Source organism: Panthera onca, chromosome E3, assembly GCF_046562875.1.
Source record: "Panthera onca isolate mPanOnc1 chromosome E3, mPanOnc1 haplotype 2, whole genome shotgun sequence".
Taxonomy (NCBI): Eukaryota; Metazoa; Chordata; class Mammalia; order Carnivora; family Felidae; genus Panthera; species Panthera onca.
In genome coordinates this window covers 22,049,497-22,073,443 of record NC_138354.1, presented here as the reverse complement: position 1 = coordinate 22,073,443, position 23,947 = coordinate 22,049,497, and the positions used below count along the sequence as shown (strand labels likewise).

The following is a 23,947-nucleotide window of genomic DNA, read 5'->3' as shown; positions in this document are numbered from 1 at the left end:
CTTTGTACCATGACCCAGTTGGGTCCAGAGAGCATTTGTAGATATATACATACATATGTGTGTGTGTATGTATATACACATACATATATTTTTATTTTAGAGAGAGCGAAAGAGAGCATGTGCAAGTCAGGGAGAGGGGTAGAGAAAACGAGAGACAGATAAGATCCCAAGCAGGCTGTATGCTCAGCATGGAGCGCAACACAGGGCTCAATCCCACAACCCTGGGAAAATGACCTGAGCCGAAATCAAGAGTCAGATGCTCAACTGACTGAGGTACCCAGGCGCACCTGGATATATATTTTTAATTTCTTTTAATGTTTATTTATTTTTTTTTTAGTTTTTTTAATTTTTTTTTTTTAACGTTTATTTTATTTTTGAGATAGAGACAGAGCATGAACGGGGGAGGGGCAGAGAGAGAGGGAGACACAGAATTGGAAGCAGGCTCCAGGCTCTGAGCCATCAGCCCAGAGCCCGACGCAGGGCTCGAACTCACGGACCGTGAGATCGTGACCTGAGCTGAAGTCGGACGCTTAACCGACTGAGCCACCCAGGCTCCCCAAATGTTTATTTATTTTTGAGAGAGAGTGCGAGCACGAGCCGGGGAGGAGCAGAGAGAAAGGGAGACACAGAATCCGAAGCAGGCCCCAGGCTCGGAGTGGTGAGCAGAGCCCGATGTGGGGCTCGAACCCATGGACTGTGAGATTATGACTTGAGCTGAAGTTGGATGCTTAACCGACTGAGCCACCCAGGCACCCCTGGATGTATATTTTTAAGTCACTTGAGTTATACAACATTTCCTTGTCAAAAAAAGAAAAAAGAAAAAAAAGGAAATCCTGATGAACAGTAACAGTGGATAGTCGGGACTGTCAGGTCAAAGCCAGCAGCACTTGTGGGTAGCCTTTCTCTCTAGCGATCATGAGTCCAGGCACTGAGTCTAACTGCATGGGTTACATTCTGACACTAACGTACACGATGTTCTTTTCAGCAAATCTCTTGGGTATTTTCAGTTCAGACAATTTACTTGTTTTGAAATTCCCCGCCAATAAAAATAGGCAAAAGTAACCTACTTGCTTTGTGAGAAAAATAGCAACCAGCCATGAGGAACAGCAGCGTAAAGGGGCAGAGAAGGAGGAGGATCCAGTAAAGGAGTCAGAAGGAGCCGGAATAAATCAGCAGAGCTCACATGATTTAGGGCTGCCTGTGTTCCCTTCCAACTGTAAAGCGTTTAGAGATTTCTGTAGGAGTTTATTGCTTTTCCTGCTTCATAATTTGTTCGTTACTTCGGGTCTGGTAACTCAACCGCATACTAATGTGTCATTGGCTGAAGATTGTTCGTGTTGTTTTTAATTCTTGATGATAAAAGTTTGTGTGAGAAGAATTAGATTCTGTTAAAGGGATAGCAGTATTTCTGCATTTTATCAGTCAGCTTTTGATGTGTAACAAAATCTCTGCAGCCTCAGCGGTCTCGAACAACTCACAATTCAAGCAGTTCACAAGTTGCTCAGGATTGTGTGAGGGGACCATTTGGACTGGGCTTAGCTGGGTGGTTCTTCCACTGGAGCCAGCTGCAGCTGAGGTCCCCTGGGGTTCACTCCTGTAGCTGAGATCCCCTGGGGTTCCCTCCTATGTGGATGCCTCATTCTCACGTACAGGGCCTCCCCTCCGATAGCAAGCCAGCTTGGGTTCATTGCCACACGGGTTCAGACTTCCTAGCAAGAGGGCAAGGGCCAATGTGCAAGTGATTTTCAGCTTCCGCTTGCGTCGTGTTTGCTACTGTTGTATTGGCCACAGCAAGTTACAGGCCTAACCCAGATTCCAGGGGAAGGGAACTAGACTGCCTCGGAGCAAGGGGTCTGCAGGGCCACCTCATCACCATGTGCGGGCATGCCGGGGGAGAATTCGTAGCAAGCCAGACAAAACCTTGCTCAGTGCTCGCGTTGTTACGGTCTGAAACTTTGGGTCACAACGGGGCTCTCCACCTCTTACCGCCCTGATAGTTGACATGCTATCCGGGGCTTCTCCTCTTCCTGCGGTGTGCACCCCAGGGTTTTCCTGCCCTGCCAGCACTATCCGTGGCTTTCGTTAGAGTCCCGATTTGATGAATACATACTTATGTGCCTTTTTTCTTCTCTGAAGATTGCCGACACTGCTGATAACGGAATGTGTGCTGGTTTACATGACTCCGGAGCAGTCGGCCAACCTTCTCAAGTGGGCAGCTAACAGTTTTGAGACAGCTATGTTCATAAACTACGAACAGGTAAAAGGAAGCTCAAGACCTTTGCGTGCTGTATGCGTTCGCGTGGTGGCTAACCCTCTCTGAGCAACCTCAGTATAAATTTCTACTCACTCTTTTCCTTCCACCTCTGGCCACACACACATCTCCTTTTTAATCGATTCTAGCAATTCCCAGCGTTCCTGATTTCTTAACTTCCTGCAAACTCGCAGCCAGGGTTTTTGGAACTTCTCTCTTGGCCTTTACAAAAACTTTGTAAAGTTCACATTTTACCGTTGTATTAATTATAGAGTCATAGACCGCGATGGAAGGAATTTTGGCTAACATATGGGTGTCAGGGTAGCGAACCCTGATTCCTTCCGAGGCAGGCAGGTGATGCAGTGGAGGAAGTTGGCCAGGTGTAAGGCAGACAGGAGTGCTGGGGACTCTGGTGAACCACAGTTCACCCCTGCTCAGTGCCACCTCGTTGTTCCCATGTGGACATGGGAGCCTGGAGTTGAGAACCCCCAATTTTTCAGGAGAAGCTACAGTGTAGAATTTTAATGTAAAATTCCTAATTTGTAAGATCCCCGAGTTTGGCCCGCTGGTTGCCTGTTTTTCTCTTGTGATGTGGTGGGAAGGGTTCTGTTTTAGAGCTTTGGAATTATTCAGCGTGGGTCCGAGTCCTGGCCCTGGCTCTTATGATTGGCCGGGTGCCCTTAGGCAGAATGGTAGGGTGGTTGGGAGTCCATGCTCTGGAGGTAGATTGCCTAGCTGTGTGACCTGGACAAGTTTCATAACCTCTCCGTGCTGTCTCTTTATCAGGAAAATGAGAATAATAACAGTCCCGACGTTAATAGGTTGTAGTGAGGAGTAAGCGAGTTAATTTGTACAAGAGCATTTTCAGGATTGCCCGGCTGCTGAGCAGGTATTAGCTGTGATTTGGATCTTTCTGAGCCCCAGGTCCTTGTTTTTGTTTTTGATTAAGTTTTTAAAGTTCTCTACTTATTTTGAGAGAGAGCATGAGCAGCGAAGGAGCGGAGTGGCGGTTGGGGGTGGGTGGAGAGAATCCCAAGCAGGCTCTGTGCTGGCAGCCTGGAGCCTGACGCGGGGCTTGATCCCACGAACTGTGAGATCGTGACTTGAGCCGAAATAAGGGTTGGATGGACGCTCAAGTAACTGAACCATCCCGGTGCCCCCGCCAGGGCTTTGTTTATAAAGGGATAACTTCTCTGGACTATTATGGGAGTTCATGAGATGATGTGTAGTGGGGGGCACGTGACTGAATACATGGCGCTAATTTTATTGCTTATTTCATTGTAACTTTATTGATTTTATTTTTTTCATCTCATTTTATTTTTAAATTCCATTACGGATGAGAGCAGTAAAGGCTTTGCCCCGTGTCACATAATTATGGACAGATCTACGGCTAGACCTTACCTTGGTTGACTTTCTCACCCCTTCATGCTCCAGGCCACATTCCCGTAGAGGTGGTTCTCGGTTGAGTTTTGTTCCTTCCCTCTGTGTAACTGGGGGCATTCCTCAGACTCAGTCTTCAGTCCTGGTGAGTGGACATAATGGTAGCTGGCCTCATCTGGCTTCTGTAAATCCTGGCAATCTGTCTTTGCTTGCAGGATACCAGGACTGGGGAAAATGAATTCTGCTTGCTTGCTTTTTTTAATTTATTTTTTTAGCGTTTGTTTATTTTTGAGAGAGAGAGAGCACGCGAGCAGGGCAGGGATAGAGAGAGAGGGAGACACAGGATCTGAAACAGGCTCCAGGCTCTGAACCGTCAGCACAGAGCCCGACGCGGGGCTCAAACTCACGAACTGTGAGATCGTGACCTGAGCCGAAGTCGGCCGCTTAACCGACTGAGCCACGTAGGTGTCCCTGAATTCTGCTTTGTTTTCACACATTGTGGGTGTTCACCCTGCTCTGTTCGCCTTGTTTCATTCGTGCGCTCTCTTATTCAACATCATATAGCAATGGTGGATGAAGTGAATCTTGACCATGGACCCAGTCACTTGGGAGCAAGCCTGGGGATGTGTCCGTTTTCACGGAATTCAGCAATTTCCTAACAAATGCAAACCATCAGCCTCCTCAGGTGTACTAATTGCTCACATGCCTTCCATGATTTCCTAATCAGTATTTTAAAATAACAAAAATCACATGAATGATGAAAAAAAAATTTTTTTTTAATATTTATTTATTTTTTAGAGAGAGAGCGAGCAGAGGAGGGGTAGAGAGACAGACAGAATCCCACGCAGGTTCCATGCTGTGAGCACAGAGCCCAGTGCGGGGCTCAAACCCACAAACTGTGAGATCATGACCTGAGCCAAAAATCAAGAGTCGGTCGCTTACCGACCGAGGCGCCCTGAGTGATGCAAATTTCAGTACTGATATAATAAGGGTAGCGAACTTGTAGAAGTTGCTTGCTATATAGCAGGCACCTTCCATGAGTGTGACCTGTATTAACCTACTTGTCACAGTAACCAGGGTGTGGCGGGTGTGGCCGGTGAGGGGACCCAAGCACAGAGGGATTGGACAGCTTGCTGCCCACGGCCTCACGGCCTCACGGCTGGTAAGTTTCAGGCCAGGATTCAGACCCAGGCAGGAAGATGACGGAGCACGTGCTCACAGGCACCCAGTGTGACCATTCATGCCACGTAAGCCTCACACGTCCACCGAGAGAGAGTGATGCTGCTTCTTGCCTGCCACCGTTGTCACAGGAGCTCTGGGAATCATTTCGTATAGTAAACTGTTGACGTTTTGGGACAAAGTAATACTAGTGCGCGGTGTATTATGTATGTTTTGTGACATTTGTGCGTATAGATACGTTAATGGTTTTTTTGAAGTGGTAAATGGGGGGCACATGGGTGGCTCAGTCAGCTAAGCATCTGGTTTTGGCTCAGGTCATGATCTCACGGCTCATGAGTTCGAGCCCCACGTCGAGCTCTGGGCTCACAGCTCGGAGCCTGGAGCCTGCTTCGGATTCTGGGGTTCCCTCTCTCTCTGCCCCTCCCCTCGTTCATGCTCTGTCTCTCTCAAAAATGAATAAACATTGTAAGAAGGGGGTTTTAAATGGTTTCTCATTAGATAAGTAACACCACATGCAAAACTTCAAAAAAAAAAAATCAAATAGTACAAAAGGGTATGCAGGGAAAGGTAAGTGTCTCTTCTACCCCAGACCTTAGTGAGTCCTCCAACCTGGGAAGCAACACTGCCAGATTCCAGAATTATTCTGTGCATATATAAATGTAGCTAGAGATTTTTTTTTCTTAAGGGCAGACAGGAGCATGTTATGCACATCCCTCTGTACTGTACTTTTCGAGTGTCTGTTATCTGACATTATTCCACATCTGTATCTGTGTCTGTATGTGTGTCTACGTCTGTACCTACATCTACTTGGATGTCCTTTTGCTGTTTTCATGGCAATGTGATATTTCATTAAACGACCATGCCACAACTGCTTTAACCCCAGCGGATGGGCATGTGAGTCCTTCCGTCATAGGTCCCGTTACACATCATGCTGCGGAGTAAACCCTCTTGCAGCTGGCGTGCACATGGGAGTCTACCTGTGGAGCAGCCGGTCAGTGGTCTGACCGGCTCCCAGGCCGAGCGCACACCGCCCGGTTGCCCCGCAGGGGGCGGCAGCAGACGACGCTCTCGTCAGCCCCGCGTGCCGTGCCCGCACCCGACTCCGTTGACTGCACTGGGTATTAGCAAACATCAGCCTTGACGGCTCAGAAACAGAATACTGTTGTCTGATTTTGCGTATTCGAGAAGCCCTTCTGGCATTGCCCAGCCTCCTCTTTCCCTTCCCAGGTGAACATGGACGACCGGTTCGGACAGATCATGATCGAAAACCTGCGGAGGCGACAATGTGACCTGGCGGGAGTGGAGACCTGCAAGTCATTAGAGTCACAGGTCGGAGAGCAGGGCGGGGACATCCTTTGGTACCCTTAACCCCCCAGGGAAGGGCACACTCCCTTCTCAGATCAGAGAATGTGAGAAGCCCTGTCGAGTGCCCACCTGAACGGGCAGCTGGGGTTCCACGTGGGCCGCTGGTTCGTCACGCTAAAGAAGTCCAAGACCTGGGCCGCCATCTTGGTTTGGAAAATACACATTCCCATTTCCCATACCCTATCATTCCAATTTTTCAGTATGCATATTTTCAAACAACATGAAAGTAGAGGGAACAGTAGAATGAAAACCCATGTCCCATCAGCCAACTTTGGTGACTCACATCTTTCAATATTGTTTTATTTATCCCCATTTTTTGTTGGTGTTGTCATTGGAATATTTTAAGGCACATCCAGAGAGTATAGCATTACCCCCATAAATACTTCCATGTGAATCTCCTATCAGTAAGCATTTTCTTCCCCCACCCCGGGATAACGGTAACATCATCATTGTACCTCACACAGCAGCCGAAACTCCTCCATAGCACCTACTCCACAGTCCGTGTTTGGATTTCCCCAGTTGTTTAAAAAAAAAAGAAAAAAAATTCTATAGGTGGTGTGTTTGAAACAGGATCCGAACATGGTCCAAACTTTGTACTTGACACATCCCTTACATTTCTTAGAATCTGTAATAGAGACTTTAAATATCTTTTATTTATTGTTTTTTTAGTTTGTTTGGTTTTTTTTCTTTTTCTTTTTCTTTTTTTATTTTTATTTTATTTTTTTGCTGAAGAGACACCACCCAGCCCTGCCCCTATTAAATAGGTGAGATTGTACATGTCTTATGTCACATTACCCCTCGAACGCATTCAAACACTCTTGCTCATGGAGAAGTTCCTACCTTTATTTCTGTTTAAATATACATTAGTGACTTCTCTCCCATGACAACAATGCATGTTCGGTGTAGAAAATTGGAAAAGAAAAAGAAGAAAGATGGGGGCCGGGATGGGCTTTTGAAAAAGGAGTCATCTAAGAGAAATTCTCATGTGCTCCAAGAGTGCCTTGGATTTGTACAACGGTGCCTTGTGCCTTCCCTTTTCTCTCCACTGTACATTCTAGAAAGAACGGCTCCTGTCGAATGGGTGGGAAACAGCATCAGCCGTCAATATGATGGAAGTCTACAGCAGATTGCCTCAAGCTGAAGCGAGCAGGTGCGGATTGGCGAGAGTTAGTTTCACGGCGAACAATTTTGATTGATTAAAGACATAACTGTCTTTTATTTTTTTAATGTTTATTTTTGAGACAGAGAGAGATAGAGCATGAACGGGTGACGGGCAGAGAGAGAGAGAGACACACAGAATCGAAAGCAGGCTCCAGGCTCCGAGCCATCAGCCCAGAGCCCGACGCGGGGCTCGAACTCACGGACCGCGAGATCGTGACCTGAGCTGAAGTCGGACGCTTAACCGACTGAGCCACCCAGGCGCCCCCATAACGGTCTTTAATGTAAACACAAACACAAAAGAAACCTCAAACCTCCAACCCTCACTAGATATATTTTGAACCATGTTAATCCGCTAATACAGGCTAAACCATAGCACCTCGAGAGGAACTCATTAGCCACTAACGGAGATAGGGTTTGTGCCAAAGCGGGTTATTTTGGTCAAAACGAGCAGTCACACCTGTCGCACTCCCAGAGCACCCTGTGCGATGGCAATTCTGCACAATCCCTGTGTTTTGGAGGAGGGAGATGACATTGCCCAAGGGCTTCTGAGGGGGAAAAGTCTGCTTGCAGATTTTTTCTTTGAACTTATTTTTATTTTAAGAGAGAGAGTGCGAGTGGGGAAGGGGCAGCGAGAGAGGGAGAGAGAGAATCCCAAGCCGGCTCTATGATGCCGGTGCAGAGTCCGAGGTGAGGGCCTTGAACCCATGAACCGTGAGGTCGTGACCTGAGCCAAAATCAAGAGCCGGACGCTTAACCGACCGAGCCACCCAGGCGCCTCTTTGTGTATATATTTTAAAGCTTATATTTAAATGCTCTTTTGAAAAAAATCATACAAGCACATGATAAAACAAAACAGAAGAAGGCAGCGTAGAGTACGAAGACCACCCTTCCATCCTGCTCCCCTCACCACGAGTCTCCCACCTTCTCTCAAGACACGAGTGCCCTTGCCTGTTCTTCCAGAAGTGAGCTACGCGTGTGGAAGCACGTATGTCCCCCACTTGCTCTTGACGTAGATAGTAGCGTACTCTGCACGTTATTTACTCTACAGTTTGCTTTTCGAATTCCACGGTGAGCCTTAGAGACTGTGCCAGGTCGGTGCACACAGACCCATCGCATTCTTTCAGATAGCTGCATATCCTCCAGCTGTGTGAGTGTGCCATAACCTCTTGAACCCAGCTCTCCTTGGTTACAGCTGTGATGCAGCTGTGAGGCTGCAGTCAATATTCTGGAACGTACATCTTTGTACATATAGGGTAAACTCTTAAAGGCAGAACTGCTGAGTGGAAGGGTGTACATTTTAAATGCGGGGTGGGGGGGGCACCTGGCTGGCTCAGTCGGTAGAGCATGCAACTGACTCTTGATCTCAGGGTCGTGAGTTCAAGCCCCACATTGGGTGTGGGGCCTACTTAAAAAAAAAAGGAGGGCGCCTGGGTGGCTCAGTCCGTTGGGCATCCGACTTTGGCTCAGGTCGTGATCTTGCAGTCCGTGAGTTTGAGCCCTGCGTCAGGCTCTGTGCTGACAGCACAGAGCCTGGAGCCTGCTTTGGATTCTGTGTCTTCCTTTCTCTTTGTCCCTCTCCCTACTCTCACACTCCTCTCCTTCAAAAATAAACGTAAAAAAAATTTTTTTTTTATTTAAAAAAAAATTATAAAAGGTTTTCTCATGACGTGTACCAGCTCTTTACATGGCAAGGAAATCTACCCTTTGTCATTTGTATACTAATATTTTTTTCTACTTTCTCATTTGTCTTTTGACTTTGCTTATGGTATATTTTTGTACAACAAAAGTAAAATGGAACCATACCATATGCACTATTTCATAGCCTTCTTTCCTCTTAGTATAAATATGAACATCTTTCCATATCCCTAAACTTTCGGTCATCATGTTCATTTTCATTTGCATAAATTCATGCTGTTTTTTATTCTCTCCCCAGAATAGAGTCACTTGAATTCCTGGATGAAATGGAGCTGCTCGAACAGCTCATGAAACATTACTGCCTTTGTTGGGCAAGCAAAGGAGGAAGTGAACTAGGTACGTGGTTTTACATCTGTTGATTGGACCTAGAAATGGGGACCTTTTTCTCTCCAAAGAATATAAGACATGCCTGGAAAAACTGGAGTATTGTATGTGTGTGTTCATGAGCCTATGCAGAAAACTAGCTGTTCCCTCCTCCGTGTTTTCATAGCACAGAAACCCGGTGAATTGTTCAAATAAGTCATGTGGACCACACTAACAAACCTACGACGCTTTAGCAGTCTCGTGGCATTTCCTCAGTTGGAAGGGAAAAGACCTTGAGAGTTGAAAGCAGTAATCTTAACAAAAGTAACCACTGTTTGTCTCGTTAATCACCTTATAACCAGGTTTGCTAGACATAACCTAGACACATATGAGGATATGTCCTCATCTGTGTCTCCAGCAAACCCTTGCAGCTGCGGGTCGAATTTCTCCCTCTTGCCTCTTTTTTATGTTTATTTTTGAGAGAGAGAGAGTGTGTGAGCAGGGAAGGGGAGAGAGAGAGGGAGACACAGAATCTGAAGCAGGCTCCAGGCTGAGAGCTGTTGGCACAAAGCCTGACGTGGGCCTTGAACCCATGAACCATAAGATCGTGACCCAAGCCGAGGTCAGACACTTAACTGACTGAGCCACTAGGCACCCCACCTCTTACCTCCTATGATTAAGGTGAAGTCCTCTAGCCTGGCAGAAGAAGGCTGTGGAGGGAGCATGGATCCTCGCCTCTGTGTTTCTTGTTTCCTCGGTCTTGACCAGTTCCTCATTTACAAGGGGCCCATGTTGGTCTCGCTTCTTCTGGGGGGGTCATCCCCTAGGGCATCTCTCAGAGCCTCGTGGAGACCATGTTAGATCCCAGTTTTGGCCTTGATTGGAGTAGCCGCCCTTCAGACTTCCTGCGGAGGTCATCCTGCAGCCGGTCCGATGAAATACAGCCTGAGGCAGGGAGCCCACACGAAACACAGAACTTGACGGAGCGAGGGCAGAACTTTTCTCCTGTGCGAAAATCCCATGTTGATATGTAGCTGTCAGTCTTCCCCCTGGGGCTTATCATTCCAGTAGTTTATAAATTTACCGAGCAGTTCAGCCCTAAAAATCCTTTTAAATGTGTCTTTTTATTTAAAATGATTTATGAGTGGGGTTTTATACTGTCATTCCCCTCCCCCCCAATTTTAAAAACAACGTGATTCTTAGTAGACTTTGGAAGCTTCTAAAACATAAGAGGAAAAGCTTCTAAAAGAAGAGGAAGATTGCCTGCGCGCCTGTCACTCAGAGACAACCCTAGTAGCTCTTTCCTTCCACTCTTTTTCTAGCTACGTGCTCTTTTTAGCAGAACTGACTTGCTGTGCTGTGTAACTTGGAGTCCTGATCTTCTCCATTTAGTATTATGACAGCCATCTCCCCTTGCTGTGAAAAACTTGCGCTGAGGATAACTTTAACAGCTTTATAAAAATTCTGTCCTGAGGCTATGTCCAGATTGACTCAACTTTCCCACACTTTTGGAAACGTAGTTTGTCCGGAATACTGCGAAGCCGATTCTAGTTCTTATTTTTTATAATTTTTTAAATGTTTATTTATATTTGAGAGAGAGACACAGTGTGCGAGTTGCGGGGGGGGGGGGGGGGAGGGGAGGGGGCAGAGAGAGGCAGACACAGAATCCGAAGCAGGCTCAAGGCTCTGAGCTGTCAGCACAGAGCCTGATGCAGGGCTGGAACTCACAAGCGGTGAGATCATGACCTGAGCTGAAGTCGGACGACCAACCGACTGCCACCCAGGCGCCCCTGATTCTAGTTTTTATAAAGTTTTTTAATACACCAAACACCTCTGTGTCAGGGGCAGCTTTGTGACACGGGTGCTGTATGTGTGAGGTGAAGAACCACCCCGTGTCCGCACTTGCTCAGAGTTCATTACTGAAAGGGTAGACTTTGGGCGTTACCTGCAGAGAGCCCGTGAGCTGTGACCGTGCTCTCTTAATCCCCTTGTCACCCCTGCACACGCAGCCTTGTCCAGTCTCTTGTTTCCTCGCGGCTGATCTCGTACCACGCCAGAGACCAGAGCTGCCACGACGAGGCGTGTGGCCCGTGCCCCCAAGCCGGTCGCCAGGGGCATGGGGTCCAGCAGGGCCTCGTCCTCCTGCCGCTGCCTGCTTTCTCTGCCCTACAGTGTGAGTCTGCTAACAGTATTGTGTGTTTTCCCTCCTCAGGTTTGAAGGAAATCACTTACTAATCTATTGGAAGCCCAGGCCGAGCTGGGAGCTGCTGCCACCAACCTTCCCAGAGTGGACTGGCCACGTTTCCTGAGCGGTGGCCAGCCCTGGGCTCGTCCCACACCCTGACAGACCTCACTTCCCAGGGCTGTCGCACCACCTGCTGTGCCCGTTGGCTTACCGTTTAAATAAATCTCTGTTGCCAGTTGCCTTTGGTCCTCTGCACTTGCTCGTGTGCTGCTCCCCTGGGAGGGCTCTGGTTCACCGCCACGTCAGCCAGAACCAAAGCTCCCGAATCTTCCTCCAGCCTTGGCTTGCTCCCTGTGAGTCAGACTCCGCTCAGACCCCAGTGTCCATTTGGGGGTTTATTCCCGCGTGCTTGTGTTGTGGCAACTGATGTCACACCTGGCACCTTGACCTCGGCCTCCACCTCCAGCTGAGGCACGTGCCTGCCTGAGCCTATCTTGGTTATTGCAGCAGGCTGGGTGAAGGCCCCTGAAACGTCTGCTGCTGTCCCTTGAACCTGTGAATGTCTCACCTCATATGGCCAATGGGGTTCGCAGGTGCGATTAAGCTAAGGACCTTGACCGACATGGGGAGATTATCCAGGCGGGCCCAGTGCAGTCACAGGGTCCTTACAAGGGAAGGTGGGAGGGTGGGAGGAGAAGGAGGTGTGATGGTGGAGACAGAGAACAGCGGTGCACTTTGGAGATGAGGAAAGGGCAAAGCCGACAACGTAGGCGGCCGCTAGACGCTGGGAAGAGCAAGAAGACAGATTCTTGGAGCTTCCAGAAGGAATCAGTGTCGCTGACAACTTGAGCCCAGTGAAGTGGATTCCGAATTTCTGGCCTCTGGATCTGTAAGAGAATATTAGTGTTTGAGGCCACCAGTGTTTGAGTTTGTGCTGGTTTGTTACGGCAGCCACAGGATACTAATCCAGTTGTACAGACGAATAGGGCCCAGGAAGCCTCCCCAGTCAGGAAACAGAAGGTCTGTCCATGGCTATTGCCTGGGGCCGGGAACCTGAACCTGCACGTGCAGGACGGCAGCGAGGAAGCTGCTCCCCTTCCCACCTCCGGGATCTTTTGAGTCTTAAGAAATTCAAAGAGAACGGGGCGCCTGGGTTGCTCAGTCGGTTAAGCATCTGACTTCGGGTCAGGTCATGATCTCACAGTTTGTGGGATCAAGCCCTGCGTCGGGCTCTGTGCTGACAACTCAGAGCCTGGAGCCTGCTTTGGATTCTCCGCCCCTCCCCTGCTCAAGTGCTCTCTCTCTTTCTCAAAAATAAAGTTCAAGGGAAGCTCTCAGGCTGGTACTGGTATGTTTGAAAAAAAAATTTTTTTTAATGTTTTTATTTATTTTTGAGAGAGAGCACAAGCCAGGGAGAGGCAGAGAGAGAGAGGGAGACAGAATCCGAGGCAGGCTGCAAGCTCTGAGCTGTCAGCACAGAGCCCGACGCGGGGTCCGGACCCACAAACCGTGAGATCATGACCTGAACTGAAGTCGGACACCCACCCAACCAAGCCACCCAGGTGCTCCAGGTACCGGTGTGTTTTTAACACTTCTGTAACATTCATTAATCCAGTGGTTTTGAAGCTGTGGGACCAAGCCACGTGGTGAATCCATGTAATGGATCAAAACCACTATTTTAGAAAGATGCAGAATAGAATAGAAAATATTATAGCACATTACTAGTAGGAAAAGTGAGTATTGCTCTTGGACACATTTCATTTGCACTGTGGCAGATTGTTCCTAATGTTTTGGTTTTGGTTTTTATCAGTGTGTTAGCACTTTGTGAACTGAGGCAGCCACAGAATCTGGCTAAAATTCAAAACACCTTGCTTTGCTTCCATTATATTTCTCTTTTCCCTAGAATTTATTTTTTTGGATTACCTTCTGTTCAAGGCAAATGATAACACCATTACTGTTGACCATTGTGTTATGAAATGTCCATTAAAGTACCTACCAACTTCATTTCATTTTTTAAATTAAAAATTTTTTTAAGTTTATTTATTTTGAGAGAGAGACAGTACAAGTGGGGGAGGGGCAGAGAGAGAGAGAGAGGGAGAAGGAAAATCCCAAGCAGGGCTCATTTATTCCTGATAAACTTCCACATTTATCAGATTGGCTTGTTTCCCATTTGGGGGCCGTTCTAGATGTCAGTGATGAAGAGTGACCCCTTTCTCCAAAATCTTACAGTTCTTTGTGAGGCTTTTGAATAACTAGTAGCAGAAATGGCTAAAAAAACAAAAATGAAACAACCCCCCGCCCCCCCCCCAAAAAAAAAAAAAAAACCCAGTCAAACAAAAACCCAAAACATCAGGGGGTATCTGGAATGCTTTCAATTTCAGTAATAAAATATTGGAGAATATCATTAAGGACCTCAGTTTGCTCTTTGTGCTCTGTCTTCATCAAGATGTTGACTCTCAATCTTTTCTTTGTTACCTTATGATCATAAAGTAGCTGCTAGACTGCCAGGCATCACAGCTGCGTTCACAGGTAGGAAGAAAGGTGAGTCTTTTCTTCAGTGGTCTCCATCGTTTTATTCAGAATGAATTTGTTCCCAAATGTGCCTGAATATACGTTGCCTATATCTCATGGTGGGAACTGAGTAGCATTGCCAAATAAGATACAGGGTGCCTAGCTCAATTTGAATTTCAGGCAAGCAACACGGAATTGTTAAGGTATAAGTATGTCCCATGTAATGTGGAACATATTTATACTAAGAAAGTTGTATGTTGCTTGTCTGAACTTCACGTTTACCTGGGTGTCCCCTATTTTTATTTGCTAAATCTGGCCACCCTGGAACTTGGCCTCCTTGCAAGAAAGGCTAGGAAATAAAATACCTGGATTTCTGGCTTTTGTAATAATCCCAGATGGGCAAGAGAGAAAGAAATTGGAAAGCTTTTAGGTCATCGGCCACCCAGTGTGGGGTCATTTTGATTGTGTTTGTTCCACTGCACGGAGACTATGTTTACATAATATCAGAAAATTTATGAAGTTCAAAGCAGAATCAAACTATATCTTCATTTTAGATTTTTTTTTTTTTACTTTTTGGGGGGGAGGTACAGACGGTTTTGTATAAAATGTCTTCTGTGGGTAAAACATTTTAATTTTAGTTTACTTTTTTATATCCCTCCTCGTTCCACAGAAAGGATTGAGACAGCTGATAAAACTCCTTCATCACAAACGGCAAAAATAAATACTTTGGGGAGTGGAACATAAGTTTAAAAAATTAAGAACGGCCCTCAGATGTGTGTATTTTTTTTAATGTTTATTTTAGACAGACAGAGTGCAAGTGGGGGAGGTGCGCAGAGAGGGAGACACAGACATAGAATCGGAAGCAGGCTCCAGGCTCCACAAACTGTCAGCACAGAGCCCGACGTGGGGCTCGAACTCACAAACCGTGAGATCACGACCTGAGCTGAAGTCAGACGCTCAACCGACTGAGCCACCCAGGTGCCCCAGGTGTGCGCGGGTACTGCTGGGCTGCAAATCTGACTCCCACAAGTCCTCACAGAGACAGAAACACGCTCCAGCTTCCAGAAAATCACAGCCAGCCTCGTGCTCCAGAGAGGCACACCCCTTCCTACATAGAGCCCCGAGAAGCTTCTCCTGGGCCTCGTCAGTGGGATCTCTGTGAATGCTGGGGGCCGGGCTATGGAGGGCCCGCCCCAGGGCCCTCTGACACAAACCTGTGCCTTAATGCCGATGTGAAACTCCATGAGACCCAAATCGTACGGTCCAATTATCTATCTCTGGGACGCTAGATTAATTCCAGAGTAGAAGTTAGAAAATTTGGGGACAGTGAAAGGCCCGCAGAACTCACGTGCCTCAACATCGTTTCTGAAAGCTGGACACTTTATACAAGATTCCCCTCCAGAAAACCTGGAGGCTCATTGGCTGAGTGGTCCAGATCCAAGCGTTTTTAAGAGCCAGCCAGGGGCTGGGACTAAGGTCTTCATAAGAGAGTATAAGAATCTGTACAGCGGGGAGAGCTTCATTCCAAGGTAGCTGCCTCAGACATAAAATGGGCCGTTTGCGACACCCCCCTTAAAACCCTCAAGGCCCCCTCTTCCCCTTGGTATGAAGCCCAACTCCTTCCCATGGCTCACAAGCCCCAAGACTCTATGTGGTCTGGCTCCTCCTCCCCTCTCCTAGTCATTTTGTGCCACTCTCCTACCCATGACGCTTCTTCTAGCCCTGCCTTCTTTCTTCTCCCTAACCTGCCCAAACTCTGCCTCTGCTGGCTTGTGCACCTGCTGTTCCCTTTCCTGACTCAGCCTTCCCCCTTAAGGCTTAGTTGAAACCCCAGCTCCTTAGAAAAGTTCTCCCCCATTACCGTGTGTAAATTTCCCCTGTGGCTGTATCTCAGCACCCTCTTTGGTGTCTTTGTGGTTCTTTCCTGAGCTTCTCATCATTTTTATTCATTCCACAAGTATTTATCGAGCACCTTCTATGTATCAGGCACTGAAAGACAGTGAAGCAGGTGAACAAATAAATAAATAATATAATTATGGTGCTACTTGAGTGCTCTGATGACTCAGTGGTCATGGTGTGAAAGATGATGTAATCCTACTGTATCAAGGTATTTGATTTACAGCTCTGGGTAAACATCACCAGAGTTCTGATGTGGGGGACTCAGCTACTATCATTAATAGTAGGTTATGAATATGGTGACACCTGGTAGGCTTTTACTTAAAGATCAACACACGAGTGTGGGGTGGGGGGGAAGATGCCTCCAGTAACAACAACTCTTGCAATAATGTGGTACCATTCAAGTGAGACACCTCTCCAGGCCAGCGCACAAATGGCTGTTGAGCCCCCAGAGAGAAAGGCAGATAGAAAACATCCAAACCTTGCTAAGTTCAATGTCAGAGAAATCATCTTGCTCTGTCTGCAAACAGAGAACTTGTTAAACTCAGTGGTTGAGTAATAAAGTGTCCTGGGAGAGCTCTTGGGAACTCAGGCAAGGCTCACTGTTCACAGTTTACCCACCCACTGTTTCCCAATTGTGGCTGAGTTTGAGTGCTGGGAGGTCTGAACCCTGAGGGTGGCTCCTGGCTTGCAGAGCTGGGAGAATTTAGAGATGTAAGGAGATGGGACCACTGATGGAGTGGGAGGTGGAGGTGGTCCTTGAGGGGTGAGAATCGGGGAATGGGCTCTTGGAATATCCTGGTGAAATCATGCCAAAAGGAACACTGCAGGGAACCAAGTGTAGGAAAACGAGTCACAAAGGGCAGCAGCTTTTGGCTTTGGTGCTGGTGGTGAGGGGTGGCAGATCCTAAGGAATGGCCATAAAGTCTTCCATAGTCTCTCTCTGCAGCTTGAATCAGGAGTGGCCATGCGATTTGCTTTGGCCAGCGGACCGATAAGAAACAGGATATGGGCATCAACTTGAAGGTGCTTGTGCACTGGGGTTCTCCTTCTCTCGCTGCTGGGGAACCATGTGGTGACTAGGATGTGAATAAGCCCCAGCTTGCCTGTGGGATGGGAAGGCCACGTGGGAGCAGAGATGAGCTGTCCCAGATGAGGCCCTCCCTGGAGGCCCCAGCCAACACACCAGCGGACCACAGATGTTCGGGAGAACTCAGAGGAGATCAACCAAGCCGGCCCAGACTAGAACTGCCCAGCTGACTTGCAGAATCGTGAGCTCAATGAATGGTTATTGTTTTAAGTCACTGGGCTTGGGGATAGCTGGCTATCCTTCAGTAGCTAGCCAGTACAGGTGTGGGGGTGTGAGGGTTGCCAGGAAGAAGGCAAGTATGGGTTGATCGGTTCTTTCATTAATGATTATTCTGTGCTGAGCTGCGTGCTAGGTATGAAGATTTCACAGTGGACACAGCGGATGTGGCCTCTGCACTTGCAGAGAACCATGCAGCAGCGGCCTTGATAAAGAACTTGGCCATTTCAGTATCTTGTGGCAAGTCCAGGCGGTGCTGTGGGAGGTGCTAGGGACGTGCCAGGTCGGGGGGACCTGGACCAGGGGGCAGGAAGAGAGTTTCTGGCTGTCAGAGAGTCTGGATGGTTGAAGAGAGAGCATGGCCACCTGGCAGGAGCCTCAAAGGGGCTTCAAAGGGGCACACATTTCATCTGGAGTCACGGATTGTTCCCAGGGGGTCCATGAGGATCCTTGCAAGGCGTCCATTCCCAATGGAGGTGATAATGCTTCCAACGGGGCAAAACTTCTTTCTTGGGGGGTGGTTTGTAGCCCTCCAAAGAGCCAAAGTGCACGAACAGATTTAGTGTGTCTGTGGCATTAAAACTTGATGGAGGGGAGATTGGGAAGAAAAAAAGTCTAGAAAGTCTCCATGGGGGGGGTGGGGGACAATGAAGAAAGGTGGAGACACTGCTTAAGGGACTCTGTTTCCAGATCCTCACCTCGTGTGCCTGGCTCGCTTTCTCCGCTGCTGTCCTAGCTCACAGAGGAGCATCCTTTTCCCCCCAAATCCAGCCTGGGAATTAAAGCCTGGGATAAGGGAGCACTTAGAAATGCTTAGTGCGGGCATTGAAGAAGTGAGTAGTGACGGTGGCCCAAGTAGCGAATCCTTTTGCAGGTATGGGAAGGTTTTGTTGCTTTCAACAAAATTGAAGGGGATACGATAGGATTGTCAGATGGATTAAAACATTTGTAAAAGGGGCGCCTGAGTGGCTCACTAGGTTGAGCGTCCGACTTCAGCTCAGGTCATGATCTCAGAGTCTGTGAGTTCGAGCCCCCTGTCGGGCTCTGTGCTGACAGCTCAGAGCCTGAAGCCTGTTTCAGATTCTGTCTCCCTCTCTCTCTGACCCTCCCCTGCTTACGTTCTGTCTCTGTCCCTCAAAAATGAATAAACATAAAAAAAAACTTAAAAAAAACCCCACATTTCTATAAGAATAGACACTAGGTTATATTTGGCATATAACTCAAACAGTGTTCAAAGAAGTGTGCAGCGTTGCTCTAGAAAACGTCTTACAATCTCCTTCTATTTATTTTTGTGAAAGGTCTTTCCATGCCTACATCTATAAAAATGAAAAATGGAAATTGAATTGATGTTGAGCCCTGACTGGTGGAAACAAGCTAGAGTCATCTTGAGATATATAAACTCATTGAATAAATAAGTAAAACCTGCTCTATCCATCCCATTAAAAGATGCATTTCCAATGAAGTTTTAGTTTTTATGTTTAATAATTATCAACATTTGTAGTACATTGGGTTACATGGATTGATTGCCTACTACTAATGATTATAATGATAACTCAATCCAGAAGGGAATAAAATTAACTTTTAGAGCCAATAGTCACAGTGAACTTTTATAAAAGTATTCTCTGTGTATGTATGTGTGTATATATACACATATATGTATAATATATGCAATATACCATAATATATTTCAAGTATGTAATTATTAGGGGGAGAGGTATGACAGGATGACCAATAATAAACTTTGAGCTTAACAAAATCTGGGAATGGTGGGGAGGGGGTTAAGTTAAATGAAAATGGAAGTTCAAGTTACTCCTTGAAAGAACCACGTTAAGATTTCCGACTCCTGAAGTTGAGCTTGTCTGTATATATTTTTTTCAATATATGAAATTTATTGTCAAATTGGTTTCCATGCAACACCCAGTGCTCATCCCAAAAGGTGCCCTCCTCAATACCCATCCCCCACCCTCCCCTCCCTCCCACCCCCCATCAACCCTCAGTTTGTTCTCAGTTTTCAAGAGTCTCCTATGCTTTGGCTCTCTCCCACTCTAACCTCCTTTTTTTTTTTTTTCCCTTCCCCTCCCCCATGAGTTTCTGTTAAGTTTCTCAGGATCCACATAAGAGTGAAAACATATGGTATCTATCTTTCTCTGTATGGCTTATTTCACTTAGCATCACACTCTCCAGTTCCATCCACGTTGCTACAAAGGGCCATATTTCGTTCTTTCTCATTGCCATGTAGTACTCCATTGTGTATATAAACCACAATTTCTTTATCCATTCATCAGTTGATGGACATTTAGGCTCTTTCCATCATTTGGCTATTGTTGAGAGTGCTGCTATAAACATTGGGGTACAAGTGCCCCTGTGCATCAGTACTCCTGTATCCCTTGGGTCAATTCCTAGCAGTGCTATTGCTGGGTCATAGGGTAGGTCTATTTTTAATTTTTTGAGGAACCTCCACACTGTTTTCCAGAGTGGCTGCACCGATTTGCATTCCCACCAACAGTGCAAGAGGGTTCCCGTTTCTCCACATCCTCTCCAGCATCTATAATCTCCTGATTTGTTCATTTTGGCCACTCTGACTGGCGTGAGGTGATATCTGAGTGTGGTTTTGATTTGTATTTCCCTGATGAGGAGCGACGTTGAGCATCTTTTCATGTGCCTGTTGGCCATCTGGATGTCTTCTTTAGAGAAGCGTCTATTCATGTTTTCTGCCCATTTCTTCACTGGGTTATTTGTTTTTCGGGTGTGGAGTTTGGTGAGCTCTTCATAGATTTTGGATACTAGCCCTTTGTCCGATATGTCATTTGCAAATATCTTTTCCCATTCCGTTGGTTGCCTTTTAGTTTTGTTGGTTGTTTCCTTTGCTGTGCAGACGCTTTTTATCTTCATAAGGTCCCAATAATTCATTTTTGCTTTTAATTCCCTTGCCTTTGGGGATGTGTCGAGTAAGAGATTGCTACAGCTGAGGTCAGAGACGTCTTTTCCTGCTTTCTCCTCTAGGGTTTTGATGGTTTCCTGTCTCACATTCAGGTCCTTTATCCATTTGAGTTTATTTTTGTGAATGGTGTGAGAAAGTGGTCTAGTTTCAACCTTCTGCATGTTGCTGTCCAGTTCTCCCAGCACCATTTGTTAAAGAGACTGTCTTTTTTCCGTTGGATGTTCTTTCCTGCTTTGTCAAAGATGAGTTGGCCATACGTTTGTGGGTCTAGTTCTGGGGTTTCTATTCTATTCCATTGGTCTATGTGTCTGTTTTTGTGTCAGCTTGTCTGTATATTTTTAAAAATAGTTGTCAACTACATATGAAAGTCACTATGGTATTTGTATTTTATTGCTTAGCTTTGAAATAATAACACTTAAGTGACAATTTTGACATTAGCTCAGATCATGATCTCACAGTTGGTGGGTTCAAGCTCCGTGTCGAGCTCGGAGCCTGGAGCCCGCTTCTGATTCTGTGTCTCCCTCTCTCGGCCCCTCCCCTGCTCATGCTGTCTCCCTCTCTCAAAAATAAATAAACATTAAAAAAATTAAAAGAAAAGAAAATATTTTCCCTAAGGCTGAAGTTTGTCATTTCACCCCCTTACAAAATTTTTTGAAGAGCTAAAATTGGTATCAAACCTCAGAATTCTTTGTCTTGCCTAGCTCTAGATCCTGAAGGTATTCTCTTATGTTTTTTTTCTAGAAGTTTTATAGTTTTAGAACTTACATGTAAGTCTATGATAAATTTTGAGTTCATTTTTTATGAGATGTGAGACTCTGGTTGAAGTTCTTTTTTTTTTTTAATTTTATTTATTGTTGCCTATGGATATCCAATTACTTCACCATGATTTGTTGAAAAGGTCTCTCCTTTGGATTGCTTTTGCAACCTTGTCAAAATTGTCAGTCTTTTTCTGTACATGGTATGTATTTTATGTCCTGCTCAGACAGGTCGTCCCCATTTCAATAGTAAAAATTAATCTACATTCTTCTCGATGTTTTTACATCTAAATTTTTACTCTATCTGAAGGTTATTTTAGTTTGATTTTTAAAAAAAACATTTATTGATTTCGTTTGAGAGGGAGAGAGTGAGCTAGTGGGGGAGGGGCAGGGACAGAGAGGGAGACAGAGAACCCCAAGCAGGCTCGGCAGTTGTCAGCGCAGAGACCGACCCGGGGCTCGGTCCCCGCAACTGTGATTATCACTACCTGACCCGAAACCAAGAGTCGATGCCTAACTGACTGAACCACTCAGGTGCCCCAAGGTTATTATTGTCTTTTGTAAGGAAGAGCTAATGATCCAGTTTTCTTTTATTGCCCCAAAGGTTACCTAATGTCCCACTATCCTTGTACTCCCACTGATTTGAAACCTCACTTTTATCATAAACTAAATTCCTAAAAATATTTGTGGCTGTTCCTGGGCTGTTCATTCAGTCCCAATGGCTTGTCTGTTTGTTTCCTCTCTACTCCTAAACTGTTGAATCTATTTTAATTGTTGTTATTTGGAACCGGGTAGAGCCAGTTCCCTCTACTTCTCCTGTTTCTCTCCTGGATATTCTCACGTGTACTTTTCCTTAGGAAATTCATTGGCAGGTGTAGTTAGCTATCCCCCAGACATTCCTTCCTTCCTTCCACAGTGGTGGGATGATGGGTATGAAGCTGCTGGCCAGCCTCAGACTACATTTCCCAGCATGCCCCTCCCTCTAAGATGTGGTCATGTGACTAGGTCTCACCAATGGGATGCCAGGGGAAATGATAAGGGTCCTGCTGCCCCTGATGGGGCTAAGAAGTGGGTCTCCTTCTCTACCTTTTCTATTCTCCTTTTCTGACAACCTTGGGAGCCAAAAGTTTATAATTGTGGGGACGTGGGATGGAAGCAGCTGGTCTCTGAATCACTGCGTAGATGGTCCCCTGCTGAACACTCAGGCGTGAGAACAAAAACAGCAAAAAACCCCACTACACATTTGGTGTGTTTAGCCAGTGACATGAAAAGTTTGTGTCACAGCAACTCCTGGTATTTTAACGGCTTTAATATCACTTCAGCAAATTCTCCAAAACTCCTCGTCTTACTTAGGGTGGCATTGAATTTATAACTCAGAGAGACCTGGTATCATCACAATATGGAACATGACATCTTTCTGTATAATTAGGTCTTCTTTTGTGACCATCAGTAGAATTTAAAACATCTTTCTTACCATCCAAAGATAGTGATAATTAATATATGGGGCTATATTTCAGGAATCTCTCCATGCAGTCATATACGGTATACATATTTACTTTTCCCTAAATGGAATCATATGACACATGCTGTAATTTTATAAATATGCATGTTTTTTCATGTTTATTTTGAGAGAGAGAATGAGCGGGAGAGGAGCAGAGAGAGAAGGGGATGGTTTTTGAAGCAGGCTTTGCACTGACAGCAGAGAGCCCCTGATCTGAAGTTGGATGCTTAACTAACTGAGCCACCCAGGTGCCCCTATAAATTACATTTTTATTCCAAAATGTGTACAACACTACATAGAGACCTACATACAGAGGCTGGAAAAATTGTTTTAAAAGGCCAGATCATTAATATTTTTGACTTTGTGGGTCCAGAGTGTATTATTACAGAGGTACTTAACCATTTAAAATGTAAAAACCTGCTTAGCTTTTATTCAATAAAATAACAGGCAGCCAGCCAGAGCTGGCCCACAGGCCATAGTTTGCCAATCGCTAGTACACATCATCATTTAAAAAACTACTTCCTTAAGTAGTCTTATGTTCATGTACATTGATGTGGCCTTCCATATCAATTTGCTATTGTAAATACTGTGGCAACATTGTGTGTAAACCCCTTCACACTAATGTATTTACCCCCAAAGGGTAAATTCCTGGAAATAGAATTGATAGGTCAGAACATATGATATTTTACTCTGTGATACATACCATCAAAATATTCTCATTTATGTTTACAGTCTCATCAGTTATGTGCAAGACCTCCTGTTTCACCACATACTTATCAACACTGGATATTATCAAACTTTTGATTTTTTCGGTCCAATAAGTGGGAAAAAATGATGTCTCACTGATGTTCTTACACTCACTATGGCTATCTTTTTGCATATTATTGTGAATTTATTATTTATGAATTCCTTCTTTGTGCATTTTGCCCATTTATCTCCGTGATTTTTTCACATTGATTTGTAACAACTCTTTGCATAATAGAGATAGTAACACTTCATCATTTGTGGGCAATATTTTCCCCCCCAGTTTTTCATTTATCTTATTTCTGGTAATCATTTTTCCTTTCCATTTTGTAAGTTTTATATTTTATCTGGTTCAGGTCGTTAGAAACTTTTACTATGTAATAAGTGTCTGGTATGCATTACCAAGCCTCTCCCCTTTTATGATTACAAAAGCATTTGCCTGTGTTTTGTTTTAGTGCTTTTATGGTCTGTCTTTTACATTTTAACCTTTGGTTTATTCAGAATTTATTTTGAAGATTCACCCTTATTTGTTTGTGTTGTTTTTTTTTTTAATAAGGCTAGCCAGTTTTCCTAACCTTTTTTTTAATGTTTATTTATTTTTGAGAGAGAGAGACAGAATGTGAGCAGGGGAGGTGCAGAGAGAGAGGGAGACACAGAATCCGAAGCAGGCTCCAGGCTCCAAGCCGTCAGCACAGAGCCCGACGTGGGGCTCGAGCTCACAAACAGTGAGATCGTGACCTGAGCCAAAGTCGGACGCCCAACTAAGCCACCCAG

General features: G+C 45.7%; 1 protein-coding gene and 1 long non-coding RNA gene across 3 annotated transcripts in view; one reads left to right on the top strand and one right to left on the bottom strand.

Annotated features, from left to right (window-relative positions):
• The window catches only part of LCMT1 (leucine carboxyl methyltransferase 1), a 41,150-nt gene extending 29,391 nt beyond the window's left edge, over positions 1–11,759 (top strand). For both annotated transcript variants that reach the window (XM_078439975.2, XM_078439976.2), the window contains 5 exons: positions 2,137–2,257; positions 6,038–6,139; positions 7,234–7,325; positions 9,270–9,367; positions 11,547–11,759. In XM_078439975.2, the coding sequence (XP_078296101.1) occupies positions 2,137–2,257; positions 6,038–6,139; positions 7,234–7,325; positions 9,270–9,367; positions 11,547–11,569 (436 nt within the window). In that variant the 3' untranslated portion in view covers positions 11,570–11,759. The remainder of the gene's footprint in view (positions 1–2,136; positions 2,258–6,037; positions 6,140–7,233; positions 7,326–9,269; positions 9,368–11,546) is intronic.
• On the bottom strand, positions 6,137–7,077 carry LOC132674776 (uncharacterized). Its single transcript, XR_009608614.2, has 3 exons — positions 6,971–7,077; positions 6,631–6,662; positions 6,137–6,318 (listed from the first exon to the last, which is right to left on the bottom strand). It is a non-coding gene; the product is annotated as an uncharacterized LOC132674776 (long non-coding RNA).
• Positions 11,760–23,947: the final 12,188 nt, after the last annotated feature.